The sequence below is a fragment of the Leiobunum rupestre genome, chromosome 3, assembly GCF_980474605.1.
Source record: "Leiobunum rupestre chromosome 3, qqLeiRupe1.1.hap1, whole genome shotgun sequence".
Taxonomy (NCBI): domain Eukaryota; kingdom Metazoa; phylum Arthropoda; class Arachnida; order Opiliones; family Sclerosomatidae; genus Leiobunum; species Leiobunum rupestre.
This window is the reverse complement of record NC_143386.1, coordinates 8,243,571-8,264,508: the sequence shown is the minus strand read 5'-3', so window position 1 is coordinate 8,264,508 and position 20,938 is coordinate 8,243,571. Positions and strand designations below refer to the sequence as shown.

The 20,938-nt window shown below is 35.2% G+C and overlaps 1 protein-coding gene and 1 long non-coding RNA gene across 3 annotated transcripts; one reads left to right on the top strand and one right to left on the bottom strand.

The window, feature by feature from the left end:
* The first annotated feature begins 108 nt into the window (after window positions 1-108).
* Window positions 109-845, top strand: LOC149949308 (uncharacterized). The gene is made up of 4 exons (XR_016479805.1): window positions 109-350; window positions 415-472; window positions 543-633; window positions 691-845. It is a non-coding gene; the product is annotated as an uncharacterized LOC149949308 (long non-coding RNA).
* A 789-nt stretch (window positions 846-1,634) lies between these two features.
* Window positions 1,635-3,528, bottom strand: LOC149949307 (golgin-45). Of its 2 annotated transcripts, none has more exons than XM_090169187.1 (3): window positions 3,454-3,528; window positions 2,311-3,184; window positions 1,635-2,248 (listed from the first exon to the last, which is right to left on the bottom strand). In XM_090169187.1, the coding sequence occupies exons 2-3, from the start codon at window positions 3,177-3,179 to the stop codon at window positions 1,891-1,893; spliced, it is 1,227 nt and encodes a 408-aa protein (XP_090025313.1). In that variant the 5' UTR covers window positions 3,180-3,184; window positions 3,454-3,528; the 3' UTR covers window positions 1,635-1,890. The 2 variants fall into 2 exon arrangements, with proteins under 2 accessions (XP_090025313.1, XP_090025311.1); XM_090169185.1 differs by having other exon boundaries at window positions 3,330-3,510.
* Between the last annotated feature and the right edge of the window lie 17,410 nt (window positions 3,529-20,938).

The window sequence follows — 20,938 nt, the reverse complement described above, 5'->3', positions numbered from 1 at the left end:
AAACTTGTGTAAATTTTAAATATTTTGTATGATACCATTTGCTATTATATAAAAATATAATTTAAGAACAAAATAATAGTCAAAAAGCTAATTTGAAAAATTCCTAAATGCTCCAGATTTATAAGCTTTGCAAATTAAGTTTAGCGTACCAGTATAAAACATATGTGATAACCAACGTGATGAGGAAACTGTAAAAGCTGTCAATTCATGCGCAATGTTTGACCAGGAAATGATATTCACAATCAGTTTCGTTACAACACCGAGTGTTAGTTATTGTGGACAAATTATAGTAAAATAATAAATAAAAATGAAATTTGCTAATTTTGTTCTAATTTTGGTGATCTGTATTGGTAAGATTTAAACATATATTATACGATATCAAAATACTATTTTAATATGTTTGTTATTATTTAGGTTTTTATCACATGCTTAATACAGAACCGATACTTGGTTTATCGGGCACCAATGGCATGTAAGACATTTAGTAGTTTTTGACCGAATTTAGTCTAAATGGAATTTTATTGCATCTTTTCTCCACTTAGGAGTAATTTTATCAATGGAATGATGGACAAATATGGTTCTAATAAATCTGAATTTGACATGTCATACTCCGCAAAACTTAATTACCAAAATGTAATTGGTTTTTCTTTACTCTTACACTTACGTATTATTAAGTTTTTAAATTTTCAGAAAACTGAGAATACAGTGTTACCTAATGAGACGAAAGAATATCATTATCATAGTGAAGGAAGCTTCTCCAGTTCAGATAAAGAAGATTAATTGTGTTTTGTTTTTTTTTGGCTGTTGTCAACGTTTTTTTTTTAAATTTATAAAATAAATTTTAAAATGTACAAATTGTCACTCTCTCCACCTTACTTTAAAAAACATTTATTATAAAAGCATGAAAAGATAAGTGGCTTATATCTGTTTCTTAAAATGGTTTTGATGTATTTTCCATGTTATTTAATAACATTATACCCTGTCACATTTTTGGTTGAAATGTATAGTTTCACTACCTGTCGCTTCTACATTGATGTATGGGTATAACCACATGTTTTCAACACGGAAGTTATGATTTCCAATTATGATAGTAACAACTCTATTGATTCATGATTTTGGATCAGGAAATGAAAATTTTTTTGATTTCGGTTTTATATCGTTGTGTTGGCAATAACAGTCATCATTTCAGCACGATACATTGTTAAGAAATGAGGAATACAGATTTGATTCTTATATTTGCGATTAGTTTTGGTAAGTTACCATTTCTGAAATTAATTAAAGCTTAAGAAAAAATATTGATATATGGTCAAAAAATTCAGGTTTGATTGGAATTCTTAATTGTGTTGATATGTTTGATGGACAAGACCTTTTGTAAGATACTCAGATTATCATATGCATTTTTTAACTAATTTTAATGAACTACTTTGACTTTAGTGGAATTGGAAAAATGTATGAAAATTTGGCAAAGAAATATGGTGAAAACTCAACTTCTGAGAGTATGGATATCGCAACTAATAACAATTTTAAGTCGAGTATTGTAAGTTTCTTTACCCCTTGTAAGCAATTACGCCATTAAAATAACTAAAATTGTTTTTTTTTAGGTTACTGAAATATAAAGAATATATAATCACATTTTAATCATAAGTAGTTTTAAATTTATTTGTTATTTCAAATGTTTATAATTTTTTTAAATAAATGAACAATTTTTATAAGGCACTTGATATAATCTACCAACTATACAATAAATTTACATAAAAATACAACTATTTACAGTATTCACAAATTCACACCCATTCACCGTAGCTTAAAAATACACGCTGTAAATTTTATAAGAAAAGTAAGTTAATTCATTTAAATTTGTTCGGTAATATTTTTAGATTGAAAGTATGGTTAAATCACATCAATATCCCCGCAGCAATGCCTGCACCCACTAACATTGACAAAATCGGGTTTTAAAGCGTGAAATCTGCACATTTTTAGTCTGGTTCTATTATCGGGGTTATCAGCAACTATCTCTCGTGTTGACAGAACTCTCAGGGCAAGATCTTCTGCTGGGGTTTTTCCATCACATTTTGCATTGTCAGCGGTTTGCAATTTCACCCCTGAAGATCCCAACAGCCGGTAATGCAATGCATCTGCTAATTTTTGATTGGTGTGAGCTATAGACAAGAGATTCAATTCTCCGGAAGATCTTTTTGGAGTTTGAGCCGCAACTGGATCAAACACCATTTGAAGATGTCTCAAATACCTAAAAGAGTTAAATATTTAATTTTTTGACAAAGAACATTTAATATAATCAAAATAACTAACTGTTGAGTAGAAAGTTCATGTTGCTTCATCATGTCTCGTTCTTCCAACATCCACTGAATGGATTCTTTAGCCTCTTCATATTTTCGAGAAAGTAGAGCTTTCCATTCAGCTAGTTCGTCAACCATCAAGCTGCAAGCTAAGAATTTACTTCGCCACACATCACATTGAATAGCTAATTTTTCTAGCTCTTCATGTTCCTCCAACAGCATCTGAGAGTAATGAGATATGTCCTCCGCAAGTCTAGCTTTATCCTCGCTTAAAAATTGAACCCGAGATTGCATATCTTCACCCAAAGACGCTACCAAGAGCTTTTTCAATTCAGCATTAACTTGAGTTTGAATTTTGAATTGGTTTTCTACGTCTCGTTTGACATTTTTTAGTTTCTTGATCTCCTCTTGCATTTGAAGTCTTTCTTCTTCCCATCTTTCTCTCTCTATTTCAAAGTTTTCAGCCAATAATGAATTTGATAAGCTTCTGCTTACATTAGCTTTGTCTGAGCTTTCTCTCAATACCCTGATGACTGGAGATAAGTTAGGGTTGTTCATCAAGGGAAAGGGTATTTGTTTCTCAACCAAATTTGACTTGCTCTTTGAATGTCTTTTGGATTTTTCTTTAGAGATTTCCTGAGGAATTAGAGGAGTAATAGCCGCTTTGTAGGGCTCGTATGGAACAAATTTTGGTTCTTTACGTTTGACAGAAACTGGAAACTCGAAAGATTTGGAGCTGTTTGATAATGGTGAAGACGGGATGGACTCTTGCTTTTGTTTAGAATATGTTTCTTTTCCTATTTCCATTGCAGGTAGTTGTCCTTTGTTATTGCATTGTTCCATTCCATCACCTTCTGATCTAACTGTAGTTAACATTTTCATTTTTTCTGTAAACAATCAAGGTACAGATAATTGTTTTAACTGATTTTGATAAGGAGAAGTTGAATCATAAGCACAAATATTCTACTTTTTATTATTAGAAAATTAAATTTTGATGTCACTAATAAGCCAAGGCCGTTAATTATAATTTACCCATTGCTATTTTCATAGTGTTTTGAGCAATTTCCTTGTTTATGACTTGTTCAAGTGGAAAAATAAAATCACAGCTCATGTCAGCTTAATTTTGAGTAAGAAACTTGTAATATAATTAACCTACTTTATAAGAATTCGGAAAAGGAAAAAACAGTAACAAAACCAAGCTAGCATACGTCGTTGTTTACGTGATATTATGACGTCACTAATTAGATGATTAAAATGACGATAGATGGAGGTTTTGAAGAATTTCTCCAAGACAGTTTTTTTTTTGTTATGTTTATTTATTTATTTATTTCATTGAGTTGGGATTCTTGGGAATATTAATCTAGAGGTCCAATCAAATCTGCTCCCCGCGAAACAAGTTTTTGAAAATTACGAATGTGCTGTCTCCAAGGAGGATAGGAAGGGAGGCGAAGTAGGAGGTATGAACGCATCCTTGTAAGAAGCAAGAAGCTTAGCGCGCGCTCGGTGGAAAAATTTCGGAAAAATGGCGGCAACACGTAGCGTAGCGGCCGCAACTCAATGATTTATTCTTGGAGGAATAAAACAAGTATACAGGAGTTGCGGAGGGCTGCGAAATCGGTTTCGTCAGTGACCGTGATCTTGCGCGATTCGGAGGGGCTCAAACGCGACTAGCGCCAACTGCATTCGGGATTTTGTAACTATTCTCATTTTATAGCATTGTTTTCGCGTCGTCTGGTTTGTTTTATTCCTCCAAACAAATACGAGTCATTTTGGAAAAAGGTGCAAAGAATTTAGAAATGTTTCAAAACAAACCAGACGACGCGAAAACAATGATATAAAATGAGAATAGTTGCAAAATTCCGTATGCAGCTGGCGCTAGTCGCGTTTGAACCCCTCCGTCTCGCGCGAGTTCACAGTCACTGACGAAACCGATTTCGCAGCTCTCCGCAGCTCCTGTATACTTGTTTTATTCCTCCAAGATTTATTTAGGACAAAATGAATAGCTCTTTCTATAAAATAATATATACGCATACATGTATAAAAAGTTTTATTTTTTGGAGCGTGCGCTTCCTAATATTTCCGTGTAGAGAGTCTCGTGCGTTTTCGCGCAAGCTCATGAAAAACCAAAATATGCGCGCGCTCTCTAACTTTAACTGCACGATGAATCCAAAGATAATTTAAACTCGTACCCTAGATTCGAAATCAATCTCTCGCGCGTTGCCGATAGCGTTTACCCACTTCCCGCCGGAACTCAGAAAATATTCGCTCCATGGTTTGCGCCTTACCGCAACCACGGCCAACTTCGATCACGCTATATAATGCGGCAGCGCCTGATCGAAGTTGGCCGTGCCGCAACCGATGGAGCCCGATTTTTCTGAGGTCACGTGCCGGAAAAGGGTAAACGCTTCGTAACAAAACCGTCAATGGGAAAGCTCTCAGTATTCGAATCTAGGGTACGAGTTTAAATTATCTTTGATGAATCTAACGTAATAACGTGACCTCTCGTATTTAATATAAAGAGCTATTGCTCAATAAGCCTCAGGTGGGATTTTGTTTGAGCATCGCTACAGAAAGACGCAAAAAAAAGACGAAACAAACGATTGTAATAAATGGGTAAATTTGGAAATAGAAGTTGAGAATCAAGTAAAGCGAGAGGAATCTTTAAAATGAAAAAAGGCAGAGACGTGGCGGCGAAACGTGTGGCGATTGGGGATAGAAACCTAGGAGGATGGATACGGGTAATAGATCTTAAAAGAAATTGATTTGAAAATCCTCATCGGTTCATTGTGTAAATTAGCGCGTGCTTGCTCGGAAGGGATAATCATATTGGCTAAGACAAATGCGGATAAATATTTCTAAGCCCACGTGATTCTATTTTATTATCAGAATAAATAATTACACGTGCGACGAAAAAAAGGGCGATATCATCGAGATTCACGCGTTTTTAATTTAAAAACTCTTCCTTTTGACGGTTTTTATTTTGGAGCGAATAATTTATTTTAGCGTCTATTCATATTCCTAGTAGAAACAATCTCTTAGGGAAGGGAATTTCAGTCATTAATAACACTACAGGAAAAATGATTTAGACGCTGAGCGGAACGAACTCGGGGCTTGGGGAGTAAGCTGTTTGAGTCAATTGCCCCGAGTTATAACTAGGAGAGAAGAAATCGTCAAAATTTAAAAAATCATGAAGCAAACAGAAGATGTACAGGATCGATGCGAAGGTACTGCAAGCGAGAGGGGGCAGGGAGAGACGAAATTTTGTGAGGAAGCTTAGCGAAGGCATTTTGAGCTTTTTGGAGATCAAGGATATCCGATTGGAGACGAGGGCGCCAGATTGGGGAACAGAAATCCAACTGGGGGAGAATAAGGGAATTATATAGGGTACGAATTAGCCTAGGAGAGCGGAAGAAAATATTGCGACGCACAACACCAGTAATAGAGCGAATTTTCTTAGAAATTTTGTTAGCGTGAATAGAGAATTTTAGATAAGGATCCACAATAATCGCGGTTAGAGAGAGTGGTGTTAATTGAGGCATCCCTAATAAAATATGTGTGATTGGGGGTTATTCCTTCCTAAGTGTAAGACGGAGCATTTGTCGGTGTTGAAAGATAACCTCTTCGAGTCAGCCCAGAGAACAACAGCGTTAAGGTTAGGTTAAAGACCCAGACAGTCGGGAGAGGATTTGATAAAAGAGCTCAATGAGCGCATCACGAACAACATCAGGGAGGGAGTTAATTAAGACGTTAAACAGAAGGGGACCAAGGACAGAACCCTGGGGGACACCACAATGGACATCAGCCCAATCAGAGACTTCACCGTGAACCACAACACGCTGTTTACGAGAAGAAAGGTAATCCGAAAGCCATCAAGCAAGCGCATCACCACAAACACCGGCGTCTTGAAGGGCGGAAAGAATAGCGGCGTGGGGGAGGGGGTCAAACGGCTTTCTAAAATCAAGAAGAATTAAGTCGACGGCGACGCCCCGATCAAGCCAACTTGACCAACGGTTAAAAGCAGACAGGAGGTTAGAGAGACAGGATCGTTTAGGTAGAAAGCCATTTTGGGCATTACTGAAACATTTTGACGAAGAGAGGAAGCAGCAGCTGTTCAAAAGCCAAGGTTTCAGACGATCTAGGAACCTGGTTTGAAACGCAAATGGGGCGAAAGTTAGATGGAAGATCACGGGGACCCTTTTTGTGAATTGGAGTGACATTTGCTTAAGAAGGAGGCAACGAACAATTCGAGAAGGAGAACGAAATAAGAAGGTAAAGGGGAAAAACAAGGGAAGGGGCACAATTGCGTAATAAGAGGGGATGAATACCGTCGGAACCCGTAGACTTGTCAATTCAAATTCAAATTCAAATTCATTTTATTTTTATTCCTATTGTTACAATAGCCCTCTTTATTTACAGTTTTATGATAGGTGTATATAACCAAAAACCAATTTCAGAAAAAAAACCAACAAACAACCAACATTAAATAATATCAAAGAAAAACAAAGTCTAAAATTAACTAACGAGTAAAATAATCTACCCTTAAAGACACTATACAAAAATTGTAAATAGAAAAATAATAGTAAAATAATTAGCCACTTTCTAATACACTTTTTTTAATTATTCTTTTAACCGCGGGGTACGTTTTAATTGCTTTAATTTTTCATATATGTCATTAAATAGTTTTTCAGCTAAGTAGAAAATTTAATTTAATTTTTTTGATGTATTACACTTGGGTACTTTTAATATATTTCGATTCCTGGTTGGGGTGATAACATTATTAAAGGAAAAAATTGTATCGGTGTCGAAAGTAATGTTTTTATATATAAAATTTTAATTTGCGTAATTATACATTTGGTATATATTTAAAATTTGACACTTTTGATAATATGCTTTTTAGCTTCCCGAGGGGACGACTAATATCAGCTGGCGTACAGGTAAAATTGTCAAAAGTAGAGAGAAAAGCAGCGCAAGAAGGAGACGTGACAAAGGGCAGAGGTTGAATAACAGAGGCAAAATACAGATTAAAAACAATGGCGGCCTCCAAGGAAGAGGTCGTAGAGGAGCCATCAGATTTTTTTATTTCAATTATTTTATGGCGAGAAACGCGAAATCGATTGACGTGAGAATAGAAAGCTTTAAGGTTGACCTTTACAAGACTGGAAAGAGCTGCCTCAGATTTTCTCCTCAAATTACGCGAGTGATTAGTGTGGCCGTTGCGAGCCTTACGATAAGAGGCAACATGTCCAGAGATAACTGACTGGGAACCGTGTCGTTTTTTAGGCAGTAGCGGCGCCAGCAATAGGCCAGGGTAGGCCTGGGCCTACTTAAAATTTTGGTATGGGCCTCCAAAAGTCGTCTTAAGGGGCCTCCAAAATTTTAAATATAGGCTTCCAAATTATTTAATATAAAAAAAATTCTGTAATTTTTTTGCGAAATAATTTATTTATTTATTAATTATCCAATATTCAATGCGACTGATTCGGTTAACGACATTGCTGTTTTTATTCCTTTTAAAGGTACGAGTAACGTTTCTTTGACAGTAGTTTATTTTTTAGTTTTAATATCGAAATTGTATCTTTAATTTAATCTTTACAAATGAATGGTTCTTAAACTTACTTAACTTACGTTAGTGTACCTACGTACATTCATTTTCGTAAAGTTTTTAGTTCTGATGTAAACCACCGTCAATCTGCCAGAAAAAAAGGGGGAAAGCAGTAAGAGAGGTTTTCATATTTATATTCCGGATATCGCTGGACTCCTGCAGCACCAAAAATAAAATATCAAAAACCAAAGACTGAATTAAACAATATACATTTTTTTATAAACGAAAAATGAAACGTTATTTCTAACTCTTAAAACTTACAAAAACTAAGCGTTTTTAAAAATTAGGATAATTATATATTATTATTTTGGTTTATATTTTATATATTAATGTGTTTTCTTCTCCTAGCAGAACGATTTTCGCTATGATAGTTCGCAAATAGAACTGACTTCAATTTTCGAATAGTACTACAACTAATCTTACTCTCTATTATGCTTTTCGAGTTACTGTTTTCGAAACCGAATAATTTTTCCGTTTTTACATGAACGCTTTTAATCACAAATAGGAGGGAGGGATCAAATTTGGCCCTTTATAGCGCCATAACCGCACATAGAACCGACCAGATATTAAAACCATTAACACTACTATTTGTACCGTTTAGAATGTTACCTTGGTTGTCGAGTTACCTCGCACGGTTTTCAAGAAAAATGATTTTAGCGTTATTACATAAGCGCGTTTAAAAACCATATTACAAATTGAAGGGAGGGTTCAAATTTGGCCCTTTATAGCGCCATTACCGCACATAGAACCGACCTGATATTAAAACCATTAACACTACTATTTGTACCGTTTAGAATGTTACCTTGGTTGTCGAGTTACCTCGCACGGTTTTCAAGAAAAATTATATTTAGCGTTATTACATAAGCGCGTTTAATAACCATATTACAAATTGAAGGGAGGGATCGAATTTGCCCCATTATAGCGCCATAACCGCACATAGAACCGACCTGAAATTAAAACCATTAACACTACTATTTGTACCCTTTAGAACGTTACCTTGTTTGTCGAGTTACCTCACACGGTTTTCAAGAAAAATGATTTTTAGCGTTATTACATCCGCGTTTAATAACCATATTACAAATTGAAGGGAGGGATCGAAATTGCCCCTTTATAGCGCCATAACCGCACATAGAGACGACCTGAAATTAAAATTACTAACACTGCTATCTGTACCCTTTACAACGTTACCTTGTTTGTCGAGTTACCTCGCACGGTTTTCAAGAAAAATGATTTGTAGCGTTATTATACATCCGCGTTTAATAACCATATTACAAATTGAAGGGAGGGATCGAAATTGCCCCTTTATAGCGCCATAACCGCACATAGAGACGACCTGAAATTAAAATTACTAACACTGCTATCTGTACCCTTTACAACGTTACCTTGTTTGTCGAGTTACCTCGCACGGTTTTCAAGAAAAATGATTTTTAGCGTTATTACATAAGCGCGTTTAATAACCATATTACAAATTGAAGGGAGGGTTCAAATTTGGCCCTTTATAGCGCCATAACCGCACATAGAACCGACCTGATATTAAAACCATTAACACTAATATTTGTACCGTTTAGAATGTTACCTTGTTTGTCGAGTTACCTCGCACGGTTTTCCAGAAAAATGATTTTTAGCGTTATTACATCCGCGTTTAATAACCATATTACAAATTGAAGGGAGGGATCGAATTTGCCCCTTTATAGCGCCATAACCGCACATAGAACCGACCTGAAATTAAAACCATTAACACTACTATTTGTACCCTTTAGAATGTTACCTTGTTTGTCGAGTTACCTCGCACGGTTTTCAAGAAAAATTATATTTAGCGTTATTACATAAGCGCGTTTAATAACCATATTACAAATTGAAGGGAGGGTTCAAATTTGGCCCTTTATAGCGCCATAACCGCACATAGAACCGACCTGATATTAAAACCATTAACACTAATATTTGTACCGTTTAGAATGTTACCTTGTTTGTCGAGTTACCTCGCACGGTTTTCCAGAAAAATGATTTTTAGCGTTATTACATCCGCGTTTAATAACCATATTACAAATTGAAGGGAGGGATCGAATTTGCCCCTTTATAGCGCCATAACCGCACATAGAACCGACCTGAAATTAAAACCATTAACACTACTATTTGTACCCTTTAGAATGTTACCTTGTTTGTCGAGTTACCTCGCACGGTTTTCAAGAAAAATTATATTTAGCGTTATTACATAAGCGCGTTTAATAACCATATTACAAATTGAAGGGAGGGTTCAAATTTGGCCCTTTATAACGCCATAACCGCACATAGAGACGACCTGAAATTAAAACCATTAACACTACTATTTGTACCGGTTAGAATGTTACCTTGGTTGTCGAGTAACCTCGCACGGTTTTCAAGAAAAATTATATTTAGCGTTATTACATAAGCGCGTTTAATAACCATATTACAAATTGAAGGGAGGGTTAAAATTTGGCCCTTTATAGCGCCATAACCGCACATAGAACCGACCTGATATTAAAACCATTAACACTAATATTTTTACCGTTTAGAATGTTACCTTGGTTGTCGAGTTACCTCGAACGGTTTTCAAGAAAAATGATTTTTAGCGTTATTACATAAGCGCGTTTAATAACCATATTACAAATTGAAGGGAGGGATCGAAATTGCCCCTTTATAGCGCCATAACCGCACATAGAGATGACCTGAAATTAAAATTACTAACACTGCTATCTGTACCCTTTACAACGTTACCTTGTTTGTCGAGTTACCTCGCACGGTTTTCAAGAAAAATTATTTTTAGCGTTATTACATCCGCGTTTAATAACCATATTACAAATTGAAGGGAGGGATCGAATTTGCCCCTTTATAGCGCCATAACCGCACATAGAACCGACCTGATATTAAAACCATTAACACTAATATTTTTACCGTTTAGAATGTTACCTTGGTTGTCGAGTTACCTCGAACGGTTTTCAAGAAAAATGATTTTTAGCGTTATTACATAAGCGCGTTTAATAACCATATTACAAATTGAAGGGAGGGTTCAAATTTGGCCCTTTATAGCGCCATAACCGCACATAGAACCGACCTGATATTAAAACCATTAACACTAATATTTGTACCGTTTAGAATGTTACCTTGTTTGTCGAGTTACCTCGCACGGTTTTCCAGAAAAATGATTTTTAGCGTTATTACATCCGCGTTTAATAACCATATTACAAATTGAAGGGAGGGATCGAATTTGCCCCTTTATAGCGCCATAACCGCACATAGAACCGACCTGAAATTAAAACCATTAACACTACTATTTGTACCCTTTAGAATGTTACCTTGTTTGTCGAGTTACCTCGCACGGTTTTCAAGAAAAATTATATTTAGCGTTATTACATAAGCGCGTTTAATAACCATATTACAAATTGAAGGGAGGGTTAAAATTTGGCCCTTTATAGCGCCATAACCGCACATAGAACCGACCTGATATTAAAACCATTAACACTAATATTTTTACCGTTTAGAATGTTACCTTGGTTGTCGAGTTACCTCGAACGGTTTTCAAGAAAAATGATTTTTAGCGTTATTACATAAGCGCGTTTAATAACCATATTACAAATTGAAGGGAGGGATCGAAATTGCCCCTTTATAGCGCCATAACCGCACATAGAGATGACCTGAAATTAAAATTACTAACACTGCTATCTGTACCCTTTACAACGTTACCTTGTTTGTCGAGTTACCTCGCACGGTTTTCAAGAAAAATGATTTTTAGCGTTATTACATCCGCGTTTAATAACCATATTACAAATTGAAGGGAGGGATCGAATTTGCCCCTTTATAGCGCCATAACCGCACATAGAACCGACCTGATATTAAAACCATTAACACTAATATTTTTACCGTTTAGAATGTTACCTTGGTTGTCGAGTTACCTCGAACGGTTTTCAAGAAAAATGATTTTTAGCGTTATTACATAAGCGCGTTTAATAACCATATTACAAATTGAAGGGAGGGTTCAAATTTGGCCCTTTATAGCGCCATAACCGCACATAGAACCGACCTGATATTAAAACCATTAACACTAATATTTGTACCGTTTAGAATGTTACCTTGTTTGTCGAGTTACCTCGCACGGTTTTCCAGAAAAATGATTTTTAGCGTTATTACATCCGCGTTTAATAACCATATTACAAATTGAAGGGAGGGATCGAATTTGCCCCTTTATAGCGCCATAACCGCACATAGAACCGACCTGAAATTAAAACCATTAACACTACTATTTGTACCCTTTAGAATGTTACCTTGTTTGTCGAGTTACCTCGCACGGTTTTCAAGAAAAATTATATTTAGCGTTATTACATAAGCGCGTTTAATAACCATATTACAAATTGAAGGGAGGGTTCAAATTTGGCCCTTTATAACGCCATAACCGCACATAGAACCGACCTGATATTAAAACCATTAACACTAATATTTGTACCGTTTAGAATGTTACCTTGTTTGTCGAGTTACCTCGCACGGTTTTCCAGAAAAATGATTTTTAGCGTTATTACATCCGCGTTTAATAACCATATTACAAATTGAAGGGAGGGATCGAATTTGCCCCTTTATAGCGCCATAACCGCACATAGAACCGACCTGAAATTAAAACCATTAACACTACTATTTGTACCCTTTAGAATGTTACCTTGTTTGTCGAGTTACCTCGCACGGTTTTCAAGAAAAATTATATTTAGCGTTATTACATAAGCGCGTTTAATAACCATATTACAAATTGAAGGGAGGGTTCAAATTTGGCCCTTTATAACGCCATAACCGCACATAGAGACGACCTGAAATTAAAACCATTAACACTACTATTTGTACCGGTTAGAATGTTACCTTGGTTGTCGAGTAACCTCGCACGGTTTTCAAGAAAAATTATATTTAGCGTTATTACATAAGCGCGTTTAATAACCATATTACAAATTGAAGGGAGGGTTAAAATTTGGCCCTTTATAGCGCCATAACCGCACATAGAACCGACCTGATATTAAAACCATTAACACTAATATTTTTACCGTTTAGAATGTTACCTTGGTTGTCGAGTTACCTCGAACGGTTTTCAAGAAAAATGATTTTTAGCGTTATTACATAAGCGCGTTTAATAACCATATTACAAATTGAAGGGAGGGATCGAAATTGCCCCTTTATAGCGCCATAACCGCACATAGAGATGACCTGAAATTAAAATTACTAACACTGCTATCTGTACCCTTTACAACGTTACCTTGTTTGTCGAGTTACCTCGCACGGTTTTCAAGAAAAATTATTTTTAGCGTTATTACATCCGCGTTTAATAACCATATTACAAATTGAAGGGAGGGATCGAATTTGCCCCTTTATAGCGCCATAACCGCACATAGAACCGACCTGATATTAAAACCATTAACACTAATATTTTTACCGTTTAGAATGTTACCTTGGTTGTCGAGTTACCTCGAACGGTTTTCAAGAAAAATGATTTTTAGCGTTATTACATAAGCGCGTTTAATAACCATATTACAAATTGAAGGGAGGGTTCAAATTTGGCCCTTTATAGCGCCATAACCGCACATAGAACCGACCTGATATTAAAACCATTAACACTAATATTTGTACCGTTTAGAATGTTACCTTGTTTGTCGAGTTACCTCGCACGGTTTTCCAGAAAAATGATTTTTAGCGTTATTACATCCGCGTTTAATAACCATATTACAAATTGAAGGGAGGGATCGAATTTGCCCCTTTATAGCGCCATAACCGCACATAGAACCGACCTGAAATTAAAACCATTAACACTACTATTTGTACCCTTTAGAATGTTACCTTGTTTGTCGAGTTACCTCGCACGGTTTTCAAGAAAAATTATATTTAGCGTTATTACATAAGCGCGTTTAATAACCATATTACAAATTGAAGGGAGGGTTCAAATTTGGCCCTTTATAGCGCCATAACCGCACATAGAACCGACCTGATATTAAAACCATTAACACTAATATTTGTACCGTTTAGAATGTTACCTTGTTTGTCGAGTTACCTCGCACGGTTTTCCAGAAAAATGATTTTTAGCGTTATTACATCCGCGTTTAATAACCATATTACAAATTGAAGGGAGGGATCGAAATTGCCCCTTTATAGCGCCATAACCGCACATAGAGACGACCTGAAATTAAAATTACTTACACCACTATTTGTACCCTTTAGAATGTGACCTTGTTTGTCGAGTTACCTTTTAACGTTTTCCTTAAAGAGCTATACTACCAATCAGTACCAATTTAGAACATAAAATGAATCGCTGTTTTTGTTTAAGGGTATTTATTTTTATATGATTTTGCTTATGTAATAATCATTTTATAAAATCTATAATTAACAAATGTTTTTTATTTAATTATTTTACTACAAAGTATTTCAAATTTTTTTTGTCATCGTGGTTTTAGACTGGTTTTTAATGTCTTGTATGGCTTTTTTTCATTGACTGCATTTCTAAATTTGTTTTCTCGTTTTAAAGTTTTTATACATTCATTAAAATTGAGGAAGGTTCTTCTTAAAAATCTAATTGTCTCCGACAAGGTGAGAGTCCTCTAATTTTTGGATTATCTTCAATATAAACCTCGTGGAACTTTAGATCCTCTATAAAATATGGCGTTAGATCTAGCAACGCAAAAGCTTGTGTGCGTGATAATTGAGGGTTTATTCTCTGCTCCTGTTCAATCCAGTTGTTAATTTGGTTTCTTAACAAAATTTGATGTTTATAAAAGGCTAAAGTGCCAGTTAACCCATGCTTGTTAGCGTTATTTAGCAGTCTTTCGTCCGCAGTTTGAACTGGACTTCTTTGTAGTAATTCTTTTCCTGTTGGGTTAGGCACCAAGGGCCATCGATATCCAGTGTTAAACCAATGATTGTATTGTTCTTGAGCCCACAAGAAATCTGTATGATTTGGATTTTCCAATATATCTAGTAAATCTTGTGGTAAATAATGTTCTCCTTGCGAGTTGAATGTATCCCTTATATCTGATTCCAAAAGTACCACAGTTTCGAATTCCGAAAAGTCAAAATCGGTGTTCTTTATTTCCATAATTCGTTTTAAATTTAACCCAACTGCACTAATCATTTTAAAAACAATTTTTTTCCTTTCTTCGTTCACAACATGCAGTTCTATTGGTTTACTCCTACCTTCGTTTTGCGATAAATTGTATTTAAGTGAACCACCGTCCGTTAGATTTTTAACGGAAGACCATGACGTAGTATTTTCTTTGATGAAATAGTCGTGATCCTTTAAACTAAACGCAGTCTTAGATGCTAATTTAGGTTGTTCATAGATTACATGAGTTTTTGAAATCAACTCTGAATTTGTTTCTTTTGATTTATAACGATTAAAAATTGACACTTTGGGTATTTTCTTGTAAAAACCCTCCTTTCGAGATTTGACTTTCTTTCGTGCATGGTCCTTACCCTGAACAAGCTGCAATTTCTTTCTTTTAGAACTATTTGGTAATGGCATGATTATCTCAGTTTTATCACATTTACTTATGTTGTAACAACGTTTTTCTGATTTTAGGAAGGGGCTGCTAAAATAACTTTTCAAATTATTGGTTTTTAATTCGTTTCTTTTTGTATGGATATTTTTTGGTTTATAGGTATCTTTCACCTCGCGATACTTACGAGCTTGATTTGGCGCTTGTTTATTTGAAAGTATTGCACTGCGGAGAATCAAGTCTTGGTGTAATTTCGCCAATTTCTTAACTGCTATATCAACTCTATGCATTTGGTTGGAAATTCCTTGTTCTTTGAGAATTTTATGGAAACATTCTACGTGCCCTTGAGTATGAGCTTGATTATCGATATAATTAACAAGCCCGTCTATGAAATTATTCCGAGGTTTATAGGTTCGTGGAACACATTGAGATTGAACTTCAAAATGTCTACTTAAATCACCCGAAAGAATTCTAGTCCAAAGAGGAAGTGTAGGAAAATAGTTTTTTTGCATGTACTCTAAGAATTCAGCACCAAGGCAATCATTTTCAACTTTGTCACTTTCAATTCGGTACTTGGAAATATCAGACTTTGCCTCTTGTATTATACTATCGCATAAATGTTTGAAATATGGAAATTTTCCACCAGATAATAGATCCAATTCTTCGTCGTAACATGCATCATGCGAACTAGAATCGCCATCTTCCGATGACTCGGAAATATAAATTTCAGAATAATCTTTTAACTTCCCTTGTAACTCATTAACATAGTTGGAAATATTATGTAAATGCTTCTCAAAAAAACTGCTTTTAAATTTGGAAAGGAGAACAACAGCGACGCTGTAGATTTTGTTTTTCACTTCCTCTAATAAGGAACTGTTAATTATTATACTTATCATAAACATTCCTAATTCTCGCTTTTTATTGTAGCATTTCTTTGCGAGAATACTAGCATCTTTCATCATATGACAATTTCCACACTGTATTATAGTCATATCTAAGTCATTTTCAGTAACTTGGCCGATTAGAATATTTTTACATTTTTCCAAGTAGATTTCTAAGGTCATGTTATTAAATTCCTTTAAAGCAGCGCTTATTAAAACTAAACTTCTATCGCTAGAAATTACAGCTGGTTTCTTAATATCGGTACGTCTTGCTCCTAGGAGAGATACCTGTGCCCTTAGAAAACTAGAAAGCCAGTTTTGAATAATATTCAAACTTTGATCGTCCGTTAGTAATTCGGCCAAAGGTATTGGGACTGAAGTTTCACCTTCTATATTCGGATGTCTCATGACTATTGCATAATACATGAATTTTTTTTTCCCTGCTTTTTTGGCGACTGAGCCCGTTGCATCCCAGAATAGAATATCTCTTTTACAGTTATCACGAAATAAGGCGACTGACTCTTTCGACCACATGTATATAAAATGAGGGTAAATACCTACTGTCTGTACATATTTGCCATATTGTTTATGTTGGGCTAATAAGCGAAGGCTTAGGTAGAGGTCTCTAGCCAACTGCTCTTCTTGGAATGCCTCAGCTTTGGCTTGTCTTAAGGTACCGGATCGAATAACTGAATTCCTTAAATTAAATCTACTCAAATCATCGCTCGAGACAAGGCTGTTTAATTTGTGTAGTGTTTGTAAAGGTTTCAAAGATGGGTGTCGCCTAAATTCGTCTTTGACTTTCTCTCTTTTTTTACCATTTAATTGAGTGCATGCCATCACACCTGATTTATGACTAGGATTAGTTAAATGTATAATTTCGCCGTGAAGATCTTCAAATATATTAACCCTACATTCTGCTGGGCATGGGTTTTCTGCTAATTTCTTTCTAGAGCAGTAAAGATTGCACGTAAAGATGACACCTCTTGGTGAATTGACTGGTGCGTAATTGTAACTGATATTCCACATGCAAATGGGGCTTTTTATCGTCAATATTTTATCAAGTACTGGTTTGTAATATTTTGGGTTTAAGGAAGTACGGGAATATCGCCATTTGCTCATCTTTTCCCACTCAGCAAGGGCCATGTTAAAACTGACATTTTTTGTTGAAGACTCGTTTAGCTCAATTTCACTCGCGGGATTTTTACCAATTATGTTTTTGTATACTTCGGGAGACATGAATGAGGAAATATCATTTATGGGTACTTCTTCATTTTCATAGGTTTTTGTTTCAAGCGAATCATTAGAAGTCTCAGAAAAGACAGTGCTATAGGGAGATAAATTCTTTTGCACAGGAGTGAAAATACCTTCATGAAGTTGAGAAGTTTCAGTATCCATAGCAGCGGGGCTGCTAGTTTGGTAAAGAGGGTCAATATTAATGAGAAGAGGACTAAATGGGTTAGGAGAAGAATCGTTTTCAGGAAATGTTATCTCGTAATCTTCTAAAGGGTCTAATACTTGGTTATTGTTAGTTCTAGTTTCTAAATTAACAAATTGAGCATTTCTTTTTAAAGCTTGTTCCTCGTTAGTTCTAGGTTCAGAATTAAACAATTGAGTAGCGGCATTTCTTTCTAATACGGGCTTATCATTTTTTCTCAATTTAAAATTTAACAAATTATTACCATTTTCATTGAGATCCTTATCGATTATTTTAACTTCTGAATAAAACAAAGAGCTCGTATTACTATCTACTACCTCATTTTCCAATTGCAATAGCCTTTTATTCAATTTAGTGCGATTAACATGGCTCACGGGTTTTTTATCAATTTCGTAAAATGCCAAAACCCAGTCTTTACCTATATCTGGATTGTTTAAAACTGATTTACGAGAGTCGTCGTAACAACCCCAAGCCTGAAAGTTGTACTTCACGTACGCTAAATAATGGCCTGATGAAATGTCTAAATCTCCTTGGTGCAATACGCAACTTTTTAAAGAGTAAGTAAATTCAAAGTATTGTATTTGAGATTGAAGTTGGCATGTTTGACGATTTGTGGTTAAACTCGGATCTAGTTTTCTTGGGCAGTTAAATGCCAGAATGCTGCATGGCTCTGAAATTTTAAATTCACAAGGAATAAAGCAGTTCTTACACTCCATTCTTACGCTTGTTTCCAGTTCCTTCACGTAGTCAACAATATTGCTCATGGATGTATCCAAAATAATGTTCAGGTTTTCGGAGTTTCGAAAAATTTCCAATTTGCAATTCTTACAAATGTACCTACCTAAGCTAACAAATATATCACGGCACATGGGAGCAATAAGATTAAAAAAATCCACAGGATCGTAATTTTGGCCAAGCTGGTAATGAACACTCATGTTTAATTTATTACAAGAAATTTTTTCAATATATTTTAAAATTGGTAAAACTTTAGCAGTTGGTACGCTATACTTTGATGTCTCTTTAAATGCTGAGACAAAAGATTTAAGTGTTGCGTCAGAAATGGGACAGTTTTGAAACGAAATAAGTTCCAACAAACTTTGCAAAAGTGACGAAAACCAACAATTCTGGTACGCATTCTCAATCCCGCGTCTCATAGCTTTTAAAAGACACGTAGAACAACTAAAATTTTTGTCCCCCTTGATACGGTTTTCAGTATTTGGGCTTTCGCTAAAGCCAATGCACTTATTATGAAGCCAGGCTTTACAGGATGTGCATTTGAAATACATATTCCCATCATTTGGTTTGTCACAAATACAGTATTTTTTATTTCCATTTATTTTAGTCCCATATTGAAAGTCTTTGTCAAAATTTGGTTTAATTTTTCTTGTGGTACGACGTTTGTTAGATTGCAAAATTTGATTTGATTGTAAAGACAAATCGCCATTTAACACTGGTACGTGAGATAATTGTAACTCATCAATGGGCCTACTAACATTTTGTTTATCGACTTGTATGATAGCTTTGTTATCAATATTAGATGGTCCATTTATATTTAAAGTATCATCTACGCTATGCAAAATATCAGAATCATTATCAGCAACCAATAAATCGTTATTATATTGCGTTTTTGTTCTAGAAAACAAAGTTTCAGCTTCTACATTATTAAATTTTTTGTTTTTTGAATGGATAGGACCCTTTTCAACCATTTCCTTAAAATATGCTTTCATTCCACATTTATTTTGATTGTATTTTTTCGAGTAAAAAATGGCTGCACGCTTTAGGCTTCTTTTACTAACTTTGAGATTAGAAGCCACTCGTACCCATTTTGAGTGGCATTTCACATCAAATTCCGCCCCCCTGCTTCGTTCGTAATTGATCACCTTAAGCATTGCATTTGCCAATTCACAATTAGATATCTTTGAATAAAGTATCTGGAACACCATTTTGATGTACCTAAAACTAATTTTTTATATGTTCTCAAGAATATAATGTCATTTGGTATTTCAACAAGAAAAGTGTGAAAAAACTAATTTGTAGTTTCAATCTGATTTTAAGGGACCACATAAGAGAAAAACACGCGTACACCCCTTCTCTAGACGTGATTTTCCAATTAATATTAGTCACTTTAGATATGAAATTTATCCATAATATGATCAAATTTAAAAGACTGTTGTGGACTACTGTATGGCGCAACTGTATCATTCAATTATGGATATATTTAACACCGAACCCAAGACGAAAGTCTTTTTGAAGTTAAGGTGAATGCGTGGTAGTTGGGTAATAAAAGGCCGAATATATATGATATCGAGGAAAGTGAGTCTGAAATTAAAAACCTTCAATTTATTTCCGAGAAAGTGGAAAGTATTCTATGTTGCGTCAGTAACAGGGTTATGACAACAAGATAAGAAATTTCTATATAAGTATCGAAAAACCGGTAATTGTGACCCGCTTGGAGCTCTGCAGCATTAAACGTGCTAGTGCCCAAAAACAAAGCTTTCCATGTAAAAATCAACCTTATCTGAAGTAGTTCGAAATGGCCTAACCATCAAATTGGAACAAATGTACCAATTCACCCTGTTAATGTACGAGTCTCCCCTCGAAGTAGTACAAACAAGTAATATCCGATGCTTTAATAACGAAATTGGAGTACGATATCTTAATCTATGGAAGTTCAAAATGAAAAAGAAAAATGTCTGACCCAGAAAAAAAAGGACTAGTGGTTCAAGTATAGACTTCAGAAGATCTTAAGAAGCTGAAAAAGTATTGGGGTATCGACCGCTCTTAGCGATTCAGTAAAAATCTAGTACACATAGTTAAATAACACATGGGTGATGATTTCTGCCATTGAGGAAGAAATTCAGTAGGAAGATGTTCCTAATAAATTACTAAAAACGAACAAGTTTGCTTTTGAAGAAAAGGATGAAACTCAAAAGTTATCTTCTAAAAACCGTAGCGGGATCGATTTCACCATTTCGGCTCGAAATATGCATGATTCAATCATAAATTGCTGAGTAAGCAATGACATAAGCGAAAGCGACCATTAGATATCTACAATGATATTCAGGAGTTCCCACACAGAGGGAAAGGTAATTAATGCGACTGAAAGATCTAGATGTAGATCGATTTAAAGCTGAGATTAAGTTATTTTGTAATACTTTCAAGAAAATTCCGCTACATCAGGCGGATCAAATCTGATATTATGCACGTTATTCTGCCATGGTAGATGAGATAATTTGAGAAAAACG